Raw genomic sequence first — 18,842 nt, 5'->3', positions numbered from 1 at the left:
TGATATATATATGATTATTATATAGATAAAGATGAACAATAAGGAAAAGAAAATATTCATGCCTGAAAAAAGGTATTTGTGTATTTATTGATAATAAAGTTTTTAGTATACATTATATTTTATCAAAGGTTTGTTCATAATAAACACATTTTTGAAAATACTAGCTTTTACTTATAGTATAATGCATTATATACATATTTTGTAACTTTTATCGAAGATTGAATTCAGTATTGGTATTATAAACATTCATTGCCCAATATGGTATCAAAGTACTATTTCATATCTTAATAACCACATCAGGTCATCTATATAAATATAATTATCAATTAAAAGATTAATATAAATCATATTTGAATTTCTTACCACTGAACTATTGTTTCCAGGTAACCGACATCTCACCCCCTTGAGTACTATCACGCTGTGGACTCTATAAAAATATTAAAAATAAAAACAAATTTTTAAAATTTATTAATATTGTTTATTTTTCATTTTCAAATTCTAAAAACAGTAAATATAATTACTTTAACTTGAATCTGTTGCTTTAACATTGCAGCCCTTAAGATTAACATGCGTGTGCGTCTTTGATATTCTTTTCCTACACTCATAGATTTCTCGAAAGTTGTGCTACGTTGATCGACATCCTTGGCATACAATATCTAAACATATATATAATAAATTAAATTAAAAATTATTTTTTTATAAACATATTAAATGATGATAATGATAAGTTTAATGATAAATTTACTTTATTATGTGAATCTATACGAGCTTGTATTTGGCCATCAAGAATTAATTGCATAAGTTCATCTTCCAATTCTGATACAGTCCTATTAAAAGCAGTTGCCATACGTCTCATATCTGCACTTAAGTATGGACTAAAATATTGTATTAATGCTCTATTCCGAATTTGTGTATATAATACATTAACATGTGGTGCTATATACATATCTAGAAGTATGTTATCCTTTATCTCATCCAACAATTTTAAACAAGATGCATATTTTGATTCGTAAAATTTAAAAATTATATCTCTTAACTGTGGTTCTAATTCTAGGAATAACTTAAAGGAACTGCTGAAAATAACTTGTTTTTGTAATTCATGTCTGTCAAATGTAGCTAAAGCACAAAGTCCTCCATATAAGGCAACATTTCCAGGGGATAATAATTCAGGACAATCACAATGATCCAATGATGCCTGCAAAAAGTGTCTTGCAGCCATTTTATATTTTCTAGTAGCTAATTCCGCTAGACCAGCTGCAACTTTTAATTTTGTAACTATAGATTGATTGTTATCTTTGCCATGAACATCAGAAAAATCTGGTGTACTTTCTGCCTTTGTTACATAACTTAATACATGAGCCCAATTTTGTAAATAAACAGAAACTTTAATAACATTTAAGCACATGTTAACGATATGCTTCCCACTAGTACAATAATCCCTTGCTCTGGAATAACACTTTAAGGCATGGACAAGATCCCCACAATCTAAATAATGATCTCCTAAATCATCATGACCTCTTCTAATACTTTCTTTAATTGAATTACTTCTATAGTTTTTAAGATCAGTATCAAATTTTTCTAGTTTCAAAGCAGCCTTTTTGGAACGAAATTCAACCCAAGCTTGATCTAAGGTTAACATGTCTTGAGATGTTGATTGTGCTGCAACATCTGGTAATCCAGGTGTACCTACAGCTTGAACTAATTTTTTATGTAGTATGACATACAAAGAAACATTATATGTTGTCATCACATAAGATATAGCCATTTTTAATGCTTCTATCCTTAACATTGGACAGTGATCAGCTATATATATAAGTCTATATAGTTTAGCAAGACCAGTATAACTATTAGCATAAACTTCTAAATCCTGAAAAAAATCAAAATAAAATATTTTGACATATTACATATTACATTATAAAATCAGAGTTATACAAAATTATTACTATTAACTATTAAAAACAAAAGATTCGAAAGAAAATTAGATATACCAAAGTTGGGTTTTCCACAATATATGGTTCTTCTTCTGCATTATCATTATCTTCTGCAGGAGCATCAACTTGCATAGGCTCCACAACATTTTGCTATGTATAAAAAATATAAATAAAAAATATTTTAAAATATAATTTGAATAAAAAGATTTGTAAGTTGCAGTATTCTAAGTTAAGAAAACTAAGAACATAAAGGTTAAAAGATTTAAGAAAGATATCGGATCAACATAATAATTATAACATAAAAAAAAATAGATAAAAACATTTGAATTTGTCATGATTTTAATGTGCATGAAATTTTCTATTTGTAGCAATTATTGCACGTTATTTTAAAAAATTACCTGAACATCGTGAACTTGCAACGGCATGACAATGTTTTCTTTTCTGTTACGGTCAAGAATTTATGAAAGAAAACAAAACTTTCCGAGAATAGTGTATAATAAAGGACTGAAGTATATACATACATACAGGGCAGGTAACATGCAGCAACTAACACTTTTCCACTGTCATAATTCTAATCAGACGAATTTTCATTTATGCGAAATTAATCTGAAATATCGATATATATTATTATTTTAAAGAATTAATATATATATTATTTTATACATACATATTTTAATAAATTTTATTAATTCAACTTAGATATTTCATTTCGAAAATATGAAATATATAAAATATACATATTTATTTTAAATATGAACCATAGTGTTTAATTTGGCAACGCCGTTTTTTTTAAATATATGAATTCTAATGTAAGATGTACATTTTATTTATTTTAATGTAATATATAGAGCAATTATGATAAATGTTTTTCTAGAAAATTAATATTTAAATATAAATAATAATTTAAATAAATAAATAATATAGTAAATGAATAATATAATAACAGGAATAATATTTAAAGTAATATTGTATATAATTATTAGAAAAATTTGACATAATACTTATATTTGAAACATTTATATTGATTTTAAATAAATGTAAGAATAAAGCAAGTTTAAATTTCGTTTACATGCAAATTTTAAAAATAAGCAGAAGATTAAAAGTGTAAAAGAACTTCTAATATTAAATAAAAGAGATTAAATAAATATTGAGTAAAAATGAAACATATAAATAAAATTGTTTTTAAAATTACAAATACGTATTAAAAAATAGTATTATTTTTAATACGTATATAATTTTTTTAGGTATTTATTGTAGGTATTTTTATATATTTATATTTAAAGAATATATTAAATTTTGTTCTATCTTAAGGATATGTTATTATTATATAATTATTTGATTTTATCATAAATTTTTTTAGAACTAGAAATATAATAATGAATAATATTGTTAATTAATTTTAATGCAAAAAATAGAATTTAATATGTATGTATGTATGTATGTATTAGTATTAGAATTAGAATTAGATTATTTAAGATTATGATTATATATTTAAGATTATACAATATTATTATATTTTTATAAAAAATTTAAAAAAGATAAAATATTTATTGGTCAAAAGTTTTAACTTACAATTAATTATTTGTATTATATATAAAAATAAAAAAAATATTAATTAAATATAAATATTTAATAAATTTAACTATTCTTTACTATTAAGATATTATTGTACATTCTATTATATTATGTAATAATTATTCACCTAATTATATTCTTGAAAACTTCATCTCTTGTATTTTAAAGACAACATATTACAATAAACAAATATTTTATAAATCGTGACAGATCGAATTATGATTGACTAGGTTATGTTTATATCGACCTGACATTGTTGCCAGATTTGTCTCATTATGGTATCAAATGTAAAACAATGAATAATTATTATTTTAATTATTATTTATTATATATTATATCAATAATAGTTAATAATTAATATAATAATAGCATAATTGATATTCTTTTTAATATGATTATGAAACAAATGAATAACAAAACTTTAAAATACAAATATTTTTAAAAACATTTTTACATGATGGAAAGACTATTCGTAAACTTTTAAAAATACTTGCTATAATGTATTGATCAATTATAATGTAAAATATCTATTTTTTTCAATCAAATTGAATATTTATAATAATTATGAGTTTACAAAAAAATTCTTGATAATTCATTAATATAATAATAATATTCTGATATATTTCATAAAAATATATATTATGATATTTTTAATGTTATAAATAAATTAATTCCTTTTCTAATAATTAATTTCCTTTTATTTTATTAAATAAATAATTATTTATATAAGAGAAAAAATTTTATCATTGCATTTATGTAATTCTAATATTTGTATTATTTTTTTGTGTCAATTATAACTTATATAAAATATAAACTTATATAAAGTAATAATTCATCGAAAACAAATAATAAATTTATACAAAATTCATAATAGTCAAATATTTTAGTAATATGAAAACACACCTTTGGGCGTTTCAATTATCTCACGAGGAACAAAAAGTGTGATCGATACGATCCAACGGTAACGATTAAAATGAAACGTAAACGTAGCTAAGCCCCTGGCTCCAAAAGACGCATGATGTCTGTCTAGTAGTCATGTCCAATATGGCGTGTATATTGTGAGTTGCATTAACGTGCAGGTAAGATTTTATCATTTTCGTTTTTTTTACATCTGATAAATAAATTAAAAAGTGAAAATTTTTGCACTATACAATTTCAATATTTCGAATTTATATATATTTTTGCTTATAGATCGTTAACAAACTATTAACGAAACTTTTTGCTTAAAATATGTGAACTTTGTCAACCTTTGTACCTTCAAGGTCCGTTTGCTGAGGTGCATTTATGATGACAGATGTGTCGTGTAGAAAACATGTGTCTTTGATCGAATCGTTTCGCGAAAATTATAATTTCGCGTAAAACAAAAAAAAATTGATTTTTAAGAAAGATTTATTGCGCGATAAGATACATCGTTGGCAACTGTTATTTAAATCTAAATGGAATAGTACTAGAATTAAAAGAATTGATGAAAAATTTTAGAATTGTTCATATAATTATTCGTATAATTAAATCAACAGTTTTAAAATTATAATTTTTTATAATTATGTAAATCGTATTTTTTAAAATTGAAATTAAATAAGATTCATAATAATTTTGTATATAGTAGTAATGTGTGATAAGTGTTGATGAATATATTAAAAAAATGGAACAAATACTTTGAAATTTTATTTTCACAAGATTTAGAAATGTAAGTTTAATTTATATATTATGGTATAAATAATATTTTATAAAATAGATTAAAAATATATATAAATAAGAGGCATTGTATCAAGACATAAACTCTTAGCATATTGATTCATTTAATCGTTTTTAAAAATGAATTTTCTTCTTTAATTATTATGATTTTTTATGATCCGATAAAACATAATTTTTAAAGTAATTTAAAATAATTTGATATAATTATATAGATAAATTAATAAATTAAATAAAATTGAAAAGATTAAAACAAAATTAATTTTCTTTCTACAGGTTCTGTTCCTGCTTCTAGTGCAATTATTTTTTGTGAATAAAGGGGATGAAATAAATACAGAAAATTTGTAGTAAAACAATGTACAATGAACTACGGTGGGAATATGCCAGATTGGCACCAATATAATACCTCACAAACAAATGAAGTTTCATCTTCTACGCAAAATATAAATTCTGGTCACCTTACATTCATTCCTGGTGTCAGTCCTACATTAAATCCAATTAGCCTTAACTCGGAGAGCCTGAATAAGCATCAGAACGATGCAAATTACAATTCAAGAAATTTTCAATCTTTTAACAACGCCTCAAATGGTTCAACTATTCCAAATAATAGCCCTCTTGCATCTATGGTGCAAATGCAGAATTGCATTGGCCATTACGGTTCTCCAAATACAAGAAATCCTATGTTAGATAACATAAATGCTTCTGTGGATCCTAGAAACACCTCAATTGGAACTATAAATGATGAAATAGGATATAGAAGTAATCAGGTGCCTTTCAATGGACCTATAGGTCATCTAAATGGACCAAACTGCAATTTAAATGCACCCTCCGGACCTAGAACAGGACCTGGGTCTATCCCTGGACCTAGAACTAATTCTGGACTTGGAACCAATCCTAGCACTGGAACTGGTCCCAATTCTATGTTTGGGCCTAGTTCCAGACATGGACCGGCACTAGGAACTGGATCGAGCTCTGGAAATATGGGACCAAGAAGTACTAATATTAATTCACTACCTCCTGGAAAACCTGGCCCCTCTTCTTCGTTTATCCCTTGTAAAGGTTTGTGTTGCAATTCAGATCCTAATATTAATTATCAACAGTGGGAGAAGTTTGGATCCTATCAAAATAACGCATCGTATAGAGATAATGTACATTCATCTAATTATCAGATTGAAAATAAACATTTTGGAAATAATTGTAATTTTAGAAAAGATAATTTAGAAGGTAAAGAAGTAATGAGTCCTGTATTACCCAATGCGCCCACTATAGATCATAGAAGAAATTTTGCAGATTATAAATATCATAAGGATCATCTAATGCATAGAAATTACGTAACATCTTCAGGAATGTTTCACAATTATTCCATGCAAAATTACAATTATTCTACGGAGCATCAAAAATATCCGTACCCTGTAAAAGAACATACAAGGACGAATAATATGAACATGCCGAATTCAGGAATGCTTAAACATCAAGAACAAAATTTCATTCCTCCCCAACAAAAGTTCAATAACAAACAATTCCAATATCAGAATGGGAATATGTTATCTAAAGGGATGCCTAATTTAAACGTAAACACAAATATGGCATCATCCTCTCAAAATCCATATTTTAATTCGCAATTTCCAAGAAATATCTCTACAGAAATGTCTCACGAATGTCAAGAGACGACTGATAATACTACAATGATGCAGAACAGAATGCAGAATACCTTTATGCACAACTCTTCTCCGCAGCATCAAGTATATCAACATAAAATAGCAATGCAAAAATTTTCAATAGAAAATCATCTTAGAGAGCTGAGCAGGATACCTGGCTATCAATCCCATCCCAAATATAAAGAATGTATTCTCAGATATAGAGAAGTATTAAAATTACAACAATCGTCTGGATATCAAAATCCGGTTCAACAAACGCCACGTGTGGCAACACCGATGAACACGATGCCGCCTATTAATTTGCAGTTCGATCAGAATGGTATGTTGATAAATTCCAATTATCTACCGGATAATTTCCCCAAGTTGCAACATGCACCAATTATAGAACAAGCATCAAAAGAGATCGATAAACAAAATAAGGGTCAGGATATTGCTATGGTTAACGAAAAATGTCAACAATCGCAGCAACCGGAGCAATTAATGATTCCTCAACAAAATGAACAAAATGTTCCTTCTTCTTGTATAGAGACATTTCAAAAGCAGAATCAATTCTCGATACACGAAGATTTCAATCAAAATCAATTAAAAGTACAAACGAGTGAGAGTCACAGCTTTAATACTTTAAATACTGATACTAGCAACGAAACAATGATGCAGCAGCAAAAAACTACGAAAGAGTTTGCCAATAAACCGGATTTGGACGTCAGACAATTCTTGGCTAATTGGGACGAAACTGACGACGAAGATGGGACGGCCAACTTGCCAGATACCGTTCTAAGTGAAACAACACCGGTCGTCGTGGTAAGCTACGAAAACATAGATCTTTCATCGAAAACACAAACTGCGGAAGTCTCGAGGAAAAATAATTTCTGCTCGAGCGAGGCTGTAGAAAGTAACGACAAAGAAGGCGAAGCGAGCGTGATAACAGCCCAAGATTGTTTGACCATATCGTATTCCGCATCTGACAATTCTCAAATTGTGAAAACTTCCAAAAGAACTATCGGGGAAGGGGTTGTAAAACCTGGAAGTATCATACACTGTATCAGCAACGGCCCTGATGAAATACCCACCATTCACATAGTGGACAATTTAGAAATAAGCAACATCCTTGGTGCGCCTGACGATCAGGTTATACAGACACTCGAGAAACAGAAGACAATACCATTTTTCAGAACAGAATCGAACAACGATGAAACCATAGTTGCCGAAAGTACAGAGCGGGACAAGAGCGATGCAACTCGTATACTGCCTACCGATTACACCGTGTCTTTGGATAACATGAACAAAAGTACAAGCGTGAAGAACATTGAATCTGAAACTGTCAAAACCACGACGGTTGCAACGACGGTTCCTATGAGCACCGTTTCGAATCACGAATTAAGGGTGTTAACGTCGGAGAAGGAGAATCTAGACGATAATACAGAGTTGAAGAAACAGCACAGCTTCGAGGAATCCCACAATCCTGACGACATCAGTTTACCAGATTTACCAACATCCGAATGCACACCGATATCCACCACATTGAACACCCCTATTCACTCGGACACCGAGGAATCGTCCCAGAACATAGAAGATTTATCGATATCTACGAATCCCATAGAAGTGATGCAAAACAATGATCCAGTAATCAGTTTTACACGGTTGAGCGGCGAGGACAAAGTGAAAAATAGATCTCTCGATAGTTTGGGGCTCGAGTTTCGGGAAAAGGAAAATCACGACAAGGGCGATCACGAGATCGATACGAGTGAACGAGAAACGGTAGGTGATTTTGGCCTGTCCCACAATTCTAAGACGAGATCGAACGACGAGAAAAATAAGCAGAAAAGTTTTGGAGCGAACGCTGCGAGAAAGAAAGCGTGCCTGATGGATGTGAAAGAGGACGATGGAAGGAATAGTATTCTGACGTCCGTCGAGTACGAGTCGGAGGTTGAGCAGCAGGAGGAACACGTGCAAAGGAAGCACAAAAGCGTGCGAAGATCGATGGAAACGGCGATAAGAGGTGGGATTCAAAAGCGTGACAATTCAGGCGACAACGTCGATTCTATGAATGCAAATTTAAGCCCGACGGCGTCTGGCGACGAGTCGAATCTGAAAAATGAGAAAGAGTCGCACAGAAGGAGACGGATAAAGGATGTGTCCACGAACACGACAACCGCCTGTCCAACGTCCTGCGAGATCGATCTTAATAAAAAAAGAGAGGCGACCAGTTGGAAAGTGGACAAGGCTGTAACCCAGAAAAGGGATAATACGAGACAATCGAAAGATTCGTTCCAGGGTGAAGAGCATCCCGCGTGCCATATGACGTCCCAATACAAACGCTATTCCGTTGCTGTGATGAAGGATACGTTGAACGATAAGAGAACGCAGGGCGGCACAGATAGAACGGCGAGTGGAAAGTCGGCCAAAGAGCTTCCCGGGGAGGAGACTGAAAGTAGGAAACACGGCAAAGCAACGTTCCACGAAACCATCCAATCTCAGACCTCCAAGTTGTTGCAGAAGGATTTAAAGACGGTCGACGGGGGGGATGTTAGATACACGGCGGAGGAGATGCGTTTGCTGAAAGAGTACAGGAGAACGAAGGAGAAGATGTGTCTGGATGCGGAAAAGAAGTCGACAAACGGTCACAAGGCGAGGAGGTGTTCCCAGGAAGAGGCGAGGAAGGGGAACTCGACTATTCAAGTCGTGAACTTGAAAATCAAGGAGAACGAGATTGGCAAGAAGTTGATCCTCGGTGAGAAAGGCGAGGATCACGTGAAAGATTCGTTGGAGGGGATCCAAATCGAGATCAACGTCTCGTGCACGGAGAGAAACGCGAAGGAGCAGGCGGGAAAACGATCGTTGTACGACGATCTGTACGACGATCCCCAATCTTTTTCGAAGCCAGCGTTCGATTGCCAGCGTAGACAGCACGATCAGGGAAAGAACGACTCGAGACTGTCCGACAGGGAGCAGAGAGGATCGTGCGAGAAGTTGGATCCTGGCGAGAAAAATTCGAGAGTGAAAAGGGGTGGCTCGTTGGAGGGAAACGAGGAGGAAACGAGTTCTAAGGAAACCTGCAATTGCGTTGCGTCGGACAATCGATTCTTAAGTAAATCCAACGATGTGTGCGATGGGTCGAGAACCGAGGGTACAAATCAGGGTACCGAGCCTATAATCAAATCAAAAAGCGCAATATCAAGTACTGCCATAATTGACGCAAATAATAAAATTAAGAATAAGCCGGAGAACGAGGACAAGGAAGATAACAATTCTATTCGGGTGGACGACGATACTCGTATAGGAAAGGCGCGTGGCTCGATGGATGCGTCGAGTACAATGGAAAACGAGTTGGCAAGCGTATCTCTCCCCAAGACTTCTACGAAACTGCCAGAAAGCAACGACCACCAGTTAAGAACTGGTGGTAATTCGTTGAGCGATTTGGATTTAAAGTTAGGCAAGTATGTGGATCTGGATGATCGGCCGGACGAGAAGGATGATGAGGCAGTGTACAGCGCGGCAGGCAGGTGGAAGAAGCCAAAGATAGACGACATTTTCGAAGACTGCGAAATGTTTCAAAGTAGCAACGGTTACATTAATCCCATATTCTCGAGTATAGATAAGCTAGAAGATCCGCACACAGTTCCTGTATACACAACCAAAGATGGAAAAATATCTTATAGCCCTAATCGAAGATTCACTTATCACGAATTGATGATGGAGGCGCGTGGTAAACGAGACTCGTACCCATCCGTCCCGAAAAAGTCCCACTACACGGATAATTGGAACAATTATTACAATTCCAAGTTTCGTAAATTGTACAAGAAGAAGCGGCATCACGGCCTTAGCGAGAGGAAGAAGTACGAATACAAGAGCACGAAGTACCTTTACGATAGGAAAAGAAATAATTCGGACGAATTTTACAGTAAGAATCACGTTAAGTACAAGGACTACGTTCACAGCATTAGGAACAACAATGCCGTTTGGACTGATCATTATAAAATGTACAGCAGCAGCGATTCCGATGAACAGATCATGGATCGAAATAAAAATTGCATTGCTGAAGCGAGTAAGAAAGATCAGGACACGAGCAGCAAAAGCGTAGCTATACCTAAATCGCAGAAAGACGGGTCGGTCGAGAAATCGGATTTGGAATCTAAAAATGAGGAGAGTATCGATAATTTATCGAATAAGGATAAAGATTTAGATTTAGGGGGCGCCCAACACACGGTTGAACTTGATAAGAGTAACGAAGATCGCGAAATTACTAATTATACGAACAATCCTGATCGAACACGATCGAATATCGCCACTTCAACTTCTCTAGAGTCGGATCGTGAAAATGTAGGAAATGAGAAACAGGATGTGAGTGAAAATAACAAAATAGTAGAAAAATGTTTAGATAATTCAGAATTGAATAATAAGTTGAAGCCAGAGGAAGAGGGAGAAAATCTTCGGATAAATGAAAATGAGAATTCGAAGAATGAATGCAGTGATAAAATTATCGATAAAATTGAAAATGGAATTACTCGTGGGGGTGAAGGGAAGGAGAGCGTGGATGAGAAGGAGAACGAGTCGACTTCGAAACAAGAAAAATCCTCGATGAATGAGAATAAGCCGGAATTTACTTTGTGCGACCTCGAAGAGGAAAAGAACGATGAAAACGTTGTTTCGAAAGAAGAAACGGCGGAGCACGTCGAAGAGCACGAGGAAGAAAGTAATACGAACGTGTTTCATGATCAAACTCCTTCAGAAACCGAAAAGAATTTTGAAAGTATAATACATCGTGTAGAAGTCAACGAAAATCCAGAAATTGATCAAATACCAGAGTCCGTGATTGATGTGACAAATGAAGTTTCAGAAGTAGAATCTAACGGATTCGATCAAATTTCACAAGAATTTTTGGATCCTTTGGAAAAATCAAATGACGCGTTTAATGAAATTGTGGAGAAATGCGAGAAAGATATCGATGAAGAAAATATCTTGGAATGTGAAAAAGAAAGCGTGCAATTTGAGGTTGAAATTTCTAGTGAAAATCACGATGAGGATTTAAACGAGGTGAAAGAAAAAGATGTTGAGCTTTCGAAATATCAAAATGATGATAATCCGTTGAAAGATTCAACTTCCGTTTCCGTAATGGAACAAGAGGAACAACCCGAATCTCAATTAATGTTGACAGACTTAACAGATCGATACATTTCCGTGGAAACGATCGAATACGAAGAAGAAAATGTGAATTCCGATCAAATAGACGACGAACAAAATTTTTCCGAAGAACAAAATTTTGTTGGTTTTCCGGAAGATCAAATTGACATTGAGGATAAATGCATCACCGAAACTGTATCGAATAAAGGTGAAATAGAAGTTATCCTGTCAAATATAGAGGAAACTTTAGCGGAAGAAACAATAGGAAATGATGGTTTAAGAATCGAGAACGAACAAGATGATTTGCTAACTGTCCCTCAGATAAATTGCGATCAAGATTCTTTAGCGGACAAAGAAACGCTTATTTTCAATACGTATTGTGGTAACTCGCCGGGTAGTATGGACGTTGAAATTAGCCAAAATAAGACTGAAGAAGATGAATCGAAAGAAGAACAAATTCGTCTCGAACGAGTTAATAGTAAAAATTTAATTAATTCGTCGGATAGCAATACGGACGTGGAGGCAATACCCAAACTGATTATAAAGAAAGCTGATACGTCGAAATCGGAGTGTTCAATAGATCATACAGATTCTTGTGAAAGTTACAATAAATACGATACGAAATTATTATCCGAATTACGTCCAAAAATACCAAAGGTGATCATTATGAAAAATAGATCACGGTCAGTGACTCCAACGGTTGAAATTTTAGAAAAATCTTCTAACAAGTATGATAAAACGCAATCTCCAGAGCAAAACAAAGGTGTGGATATGGATAACAAAGATGTTGAATCGTATACATTGAAATACAGTAATTACGAGAATAAAGTACCTAAGGTGAGAATAAAATTGGAGGATATATCGTCTAAAGATTTGAAATTATATTTAAAACGAAAAGCTACTAAGAAGACTGTTCCAAAGGTGAGAATTAAGAAGCTTAAAACGCAAGAGAGTGAAAGGTTCGAGATGGAGAATAGTTCAGGGACGGAAGGAGAAGCGGAAACTTCTTCTTCTGACGAAGAAGATACAAATTTTCACGAATCGATGTCCAGCGATGCGGAAAGTGAAAGAATACCAAAACTAAAGTTGAAAAAGCAAGAAGAAAATAAATATTTTTCACCAGAAAGAAATAAAGGGAAAGATTCGAATATTTCTAAAATTTCTTTGAAAAAAACCAAAAGAGCAAAGGAAGAAGATTCGAAACACACTGCCAATAAGAGCACGGCAATTAACGATGAATTAAAGAAGAAGTTTCCTCAGTGCGTTATCGAGAAAATTCCTAAGGTTATAATAAAAAGAACCCAGATCGGAACAGAATTTAAATGCGAAATTAGTAAAAGTAAAAAGACTTCGATCGCTGAAACTTCAAAATGGCAACCAAAAGTAAAGTTGCAAAGATTAAATGTTCTGGATTATATGGTGAAAGATTTGAAGCAGTCGAAAAATGTCGAAATTGATACGACCACTCACGTAAAGGATAATAAAGATAATGATATTAGTAACGAGGTTACAATTGACAATAATAAAATAAAATTATCTAGATCTAATTCAGTATCCAATTTATCTCCCACTAAGTGCAAACAGAGAAGGTTATCAGACTCTGGTTTTATAAAAATACACTCGAAATCAATTACTGAATTCGATGATAATTTAGATGATAATATGGATGATAATATTTTCAAATCAAATAATAATGAAAGTAAAAATTTAAAGAAGAAGGGGAAGAAGAAATTATTTTCTCAAAATGAACAAGCGTATTGTAATTATAATGATGAGAGCGAGGATGAAATAAAAGAGACTGTCACGAAACATTCCTTTAGAAATATTTTAACGAACGAAAACAACGATCTGATGGTTGTGAAGAAGAAATACTCATCATTTGGGACCAAGGGAAGTACATCTCCTGTAGAAGATAAATTTTTAGATTCTGTCACATGTTTAGATAATAATGATAATGATAGTTCAATAATTAAAATCGATTCTTCTGATGAAAGTCAAACTACCATAGAAATTCTGCCAGCATCACCAAATAGTAGCGATGATGAACCAAAGAATTCTGAATCTGAAAATACTAGTAAAATAAATATGGCAAATGCAATTCCAACTCAATTGGAATTAGAATTGGAGCTTATCGATAACAATAATATGTATTCTGATATATTTGCATCAAAAATTGACTATGCATCGCATTCTAAGAATAAGTATATTAATCAAGAACCATATTTCGATGAATTTCAACATTTCTCACAAGATACTTTTGATCAAAACGATCATATCTTAATAAAAAATCAACAATCGTATAATTCAGAAAAAGAATCAAATGATTATTTTTATTGCAATGATTTATTGGTTAAAGAAGTATTAGCTGCTAAGGAAACATTGAAAAAATGCTTGACTCGACCGGAAAATATAGATATAGAAGAAAGAAAATCACGACTTAGAACAGTAGCTGAAAAGAAACAAGGTTTAAGTTTTAATTTTAACGATTTTGGAAAATCATTAGATAAATTTGAAAAAGTATGTACTAACAAAGAAAATGATGAAGTAAAAAAGGATAGAACATCTAAAAATTCAGAAGTGAAAGGACACAAATCTCCTCGTAAAATGAAAACGGAAGAAATTGAAGAAAGCTGTTCAAAACAAAATGAAATTTTTTCTCTGGTTTGCCCTACAGCTTCCACACATGAAGAAAATAATGTTTCCGAATTGACAACGATTTCGTTAAAAGCTTCTAAAAGATTTGATAAAACAACAATGAGCAACAACAAGGCATCCTTGAATAATTCTGATCCATTAAATAACAACATGAAAGAATTGCAGGAGGAAAAATCTCAGAAAAAAAACAATAGCAGCGAATATCAGAAGGAAAGTGATAATTCAAACGATAAAAAGACAAAGGAAGATAATATGCCATTATTAGTGCCAGAGTTTTCTTTAAATTTTGATTCCAATTCAGATAGAGATAGTTCCAGATCTCCGCCTGTTATAACGAATCAAGAAGAAGTTGAGCAAATGATAGGAGATGTAAAGTTGATGGAAAGTAAAATGATAAGTCAAATTGAAAAAATAGATGAAAATAAAAAACATTCCTATAAAGACTGTGAAATGACAATTGCTGATATTATAACGCAATTAGCTTATCATGAAAAGGTATACAAATATTTATTATTTCTAATTGCTTAATTAAATAAATTTTTATATAATTGTATAATAAAGTTAATTTTAATGACTTATTATAGGCAACAATAAAACATAAAAGATATTGCAATTTGTGCGAAAGATGGTTTCCTACAACTTCACGACATCGCCGACATTTAGCTGGATATCAACATCGTTATATGGAATTGACACAACGTAAAAGTATACACGCGCTTTTTATTCTTTTTACTGGCAAACCATGTCCAAAGCTTTTGCCAGCAAATGTTATTCGAAGTGATTGTTCTATAGGAGAATTGACACCTTTGCAAATTGCGGTTCAGGTATGATTTTATTTCATATACTTGTTTACATTTTAAATTTTAAATATTTTATTTTATTGATTATTTTTTATAGGATGTTGCAAAATGTGTTGAATTTATGCAACCAGAAACGAAAGAATAATAATAATGAGTTACTATAAATTATTTTGGCTGCATAGATGCATTAGATGATTTCCTGTGATTATGTATACTAAAACAAATGATGTGAGTACCTTTGAAAAATGTACTATAATGACAAACACAAAATGAATTCTGTGACTCTTTTAATCTCAATGGAATTGTATATTTTCAATATGATTACTATTCTTGGCAATCATATTATATAATTATATCATTATATAATATATATATATATATAAAAAAACAATGAAATTAACATCCGTGAGCTTTGCAAAAAAGAAAAGCTTTGTTGATTGATGTTAATTGTTAAGTTACTTGAAAGAAAAAAATTACTTTAAGTAGTTAGATATTTAGCCAAAGATTTTAGCAAAAAAAAAAAAAAAAAAAAAAAAAAATATATGTTACATTATTTATAGTTTTGGAAGACTACACAGTCTTTTATTTGTACAAATGAAAATATGATAAGTGAATGTGCTCGTTATGAATTTTTATTTATATTGTGAAAAGACTTATATATACAATGCATAAATATATGTGTGTATATATATATATGTGTGTGTGTGTGTATTTATATAGAGTGTTTATAAAAATGTGGGACACTTTTGGAGGATGGATATCAAAACGATCAAAAAAAATCTATATATATCATATGTCTGATAAGACTTAATTGTTGAATTAAACATTTTAATTATAAACATTTGTTAGATAGATTAGGTAGAGCAAGAACGTTCAACTGGTGCTTGGCAGTATCGTATTGCAATGTCGCTTGCATTTTTTATGGATATGTGATATTAATGTATAATATTGATTCATATTATTAATTAGTAATATCTAGATCAACTATTATTTCTCTCTGCATAAGAATGAAAAATATTTAGTGCAAGTGAAATAAAAATAAATATTTGTCAGTGATTTGATTGGATAATTTAATAATCTGAAATTTAGATTCAAATATCATTAATATTTCGGACTTTCTTGTATATGTGAAAATAATTAAAAAAGCAATTATACATATAAAAACATATTCAGTCTTTCTAATTCGGAATCTTATAAAAGTGTATTTTGATTTATTTCTATGGATTTCGATAGTACGGCAAATTGAATAAAATAAAACGATTTATCTATAATTTTAAATAAAATATTGTATAATTATTATATAACTACAAATATTGTGGAATTTGCTATAATTTGTCTGAGATAAGTTTCTGTTAAATAAATAATTACATAGATTTCAATTTGTATAATTAAAATTTTTTTTAAATGATAAAAAAATGTTACATAGTTATATTATACGATTATATCGAAGTCCATTTGAAATAATCAATTGTATATAAAAAAGTATTAGTATATTTATTTTCATCGAGGGATTTACGCAAGCGATTGCAATACGGTACTATCACGTACCCTAAGTGTTTTCGCCGTCTCTTTCTATCTAATATAAACTTAAAATACTTATAATTCCTTAATTAAGCCTTATCAGATATATGTGTACATGAACTTTTTTGATCGATTTGATGTCTAGAATCCACCGTCCAAAGATGCCCTACTAATTTTTATAAACATTCTGTATATACATACATATATGTATATATGTATATAGATATATGTATGTATGTATGTATGTATGTTTATTATTCTTGTTTTAAAAAATATGTATTCTTGCAATGTTAAATAGACCTAAAACTATATATGGTTACATTTATATAAAATTATATATTTGAAACAGGGGTAGTCAAAATAATATCTTTATATAATATGTATGTTATGAAACAAATTGAACTATGAAATGTTAAAATGCCAAAAAATTATACAATATAAATGAGTGAACATAATATAATTTAATTTTTAAAATTAAAAATTATATATATTCTCTGAAAATAAGGTATCCTATAATAAATTACTAAATCTCATTCTAAATCAAATCTTGATTCTATTTATATTTATTTTTAATAATATAAATTTTTATAATAAGAATAGATTAATAGTATAGATTAAGTTAATTGATATAAGCATTTAAAGTTAATTGGTATAAGCAATAACATCTCATAGTTCAATAAAAAACTTATAAATATATCTATTCACTCCCCTGTCACATGTTTATGTTTGATTAAAATTATTAGATGTGCCTAATAAGTTACTGTTTACAAATAACAAAGTTTTTAATTGTTTTTAAATGTTATAAATGTTTTTCTTATTATTCTATTAATATATACATATTGGGAGTGGCAAAGAACAAGTTCCTGGTTATAAAAAAAATGGAATAAATATATTCCTTGTTAAGAGGCTACAAAAAAAATAGATGTTATACTAATACAGGGTTAACAGACTATATCTACAATTGTTTTATAATTTACTTTTTCGCGGTTTACATTCCAAAGAATAAAAATGCAGTAAAAGTCACTTTATTGAAAGATCTAGTTTTATCATTAAATGCAACCAAATAAAAAGAAAATATAATATATTTATATATATATATATAAGTCTATCAATTGTTATTCCACTTAATGTTTTGTTTCTTATAACTTTGTTTTAATTTTTCATATTTTATTTGCACGAGTGCCTTAAAATACACCTAACAGTATTTGTCGTATCGTGTTATGTATATCATATAAGATTAAATGAAAAAAGTTATATATATATATATATATTTCTATTATTCTTGTATAATATATGCATAATACATGTTGCAATTATGAGAACATTAAATTACATACGTTGCATAATAAGTATAATAATTTTTCTATAAATATGTAAATTTCAAATTTATTTTACAAGTTTTACTATAATTTTATTTACAATTTATCTATATAAGTGTGTCTTTTAAAATCATTTATATATATTTAAAATAAGCTCTATATAATAATATAAACTAAGAAAAATGTTCTCTTGATTGAAGCTTTGTTATGCAGATATTTTGATGATATCATTGTGTGTTCTATGTGCCTAAATTTTAAGAAATTTGTATGCATCAGAAGTTCAAATATGCATAATATTACTTATATACATATATTCAACATAATATGAACATGCATCACTTGTATATTGTATGAAGAAAAACAAAGTCTAAAAAATTTTTATAAGTATAAATTATTATGTGATAAAAAAATATATCAGTTTAATTTTTATGCCATGTTTCACAAAAAAAACTTTATTAACATTAAATATTTTGAATGTTTAGTTGTGGAATCTATACAATCTATACAAATTTAAAATATATCAAAATCATAAATGTAGCAATTTATCAAATGATATTAAATTTCATTAGA

The 18,842-nt window shown here is 30.3% G+C and overlaps 2 protein-coding genes across 3 annotated transcripts; one reads left to right on the top strand and one right to left on the bottom strand.

The window, feature by feature from the left end:
- Positions 1 to 63: 63 nt before the first annotated feature.
- On the bottom strand, positions 64 to 4,566 carry CSN1b (COP9 signalosome subunit 1b). 2 transcript variants are annotated; one of them, XM_086906480.1, is made up of 7 exons: positions 4,410 to 4,566; positions 2,330 to 2,537; positions 1,989 to 2,081; positions 746 to 1,867; positions 522 to 656; positions 364 to 427; positions 64 to 305 (listed from the first exon to the last, which is right to left on the bottom strand). In XM_086906480.1, exons 2-6 carry the CDS (start codon positions 2,354 to 2,356, stop codon positions 371 to 373), a joined length of 1,434 nt encoding a protein of 477 aa, XP_086762606.1. In that variant the 5' UTR covers positions 2,357 to 2,537; positions 4,410 to 4,566; the 3' UTR covers positions 64 to 305; positions 364 to 370. The 2 variants fall into 2 exon arrangements, with proteins under 2 accessions (XP_086762606.1, XP_086762603.1); XM_086906477.1 differs by lacking the exon at positions 4,410 to 4,566 and adding an exon at positions 3,634 to 3,967.
- LOC100872713 (uncharacterized) lies at positions 4,487 to 15,774 on the top strand. The gene is made up of 4 exons (XM_012489542.3): positions 4,487 to 4,585; positions 5,475 to 15,127; positions 15,217 to 15,456; positions 15,530 to 15,774. The coding sequence occupies exons 2-4, from the start codon at positions 5,561 to 5,563 to the stop codon at positions 15,575 to 15,577; spliced, it is 9,855 nt and encodes a 3,284-aa protein (XP_012344996.2). The 5' UTR covers positions 4,487 to 4,585; positions 5,475 to 5,560; the 3' UTR covers positions 15,578 to 15,774.
- Positions 15,775 to 18,842: the final 3,068 nt, after the last annotated feature.

This window comes from Apis florea, unplaced genomic scaffold (genome assembly GCF_048593485.1).
Source record: "Apis florea isolate Af1SG1 unplaced genomic scaffold, ASM4859348v1 contig_1615_pilon, whole genome shotgun sequence".
Taxonomy (NCBI): Eukaryota; Metazoa; Arthropoda; class Insecta; order Hymenoptera; family Apidae; genus Apis; species Apis florea.
This window is presented reverse-complemented; position numbering and strand designations above follow the sequence as displayed.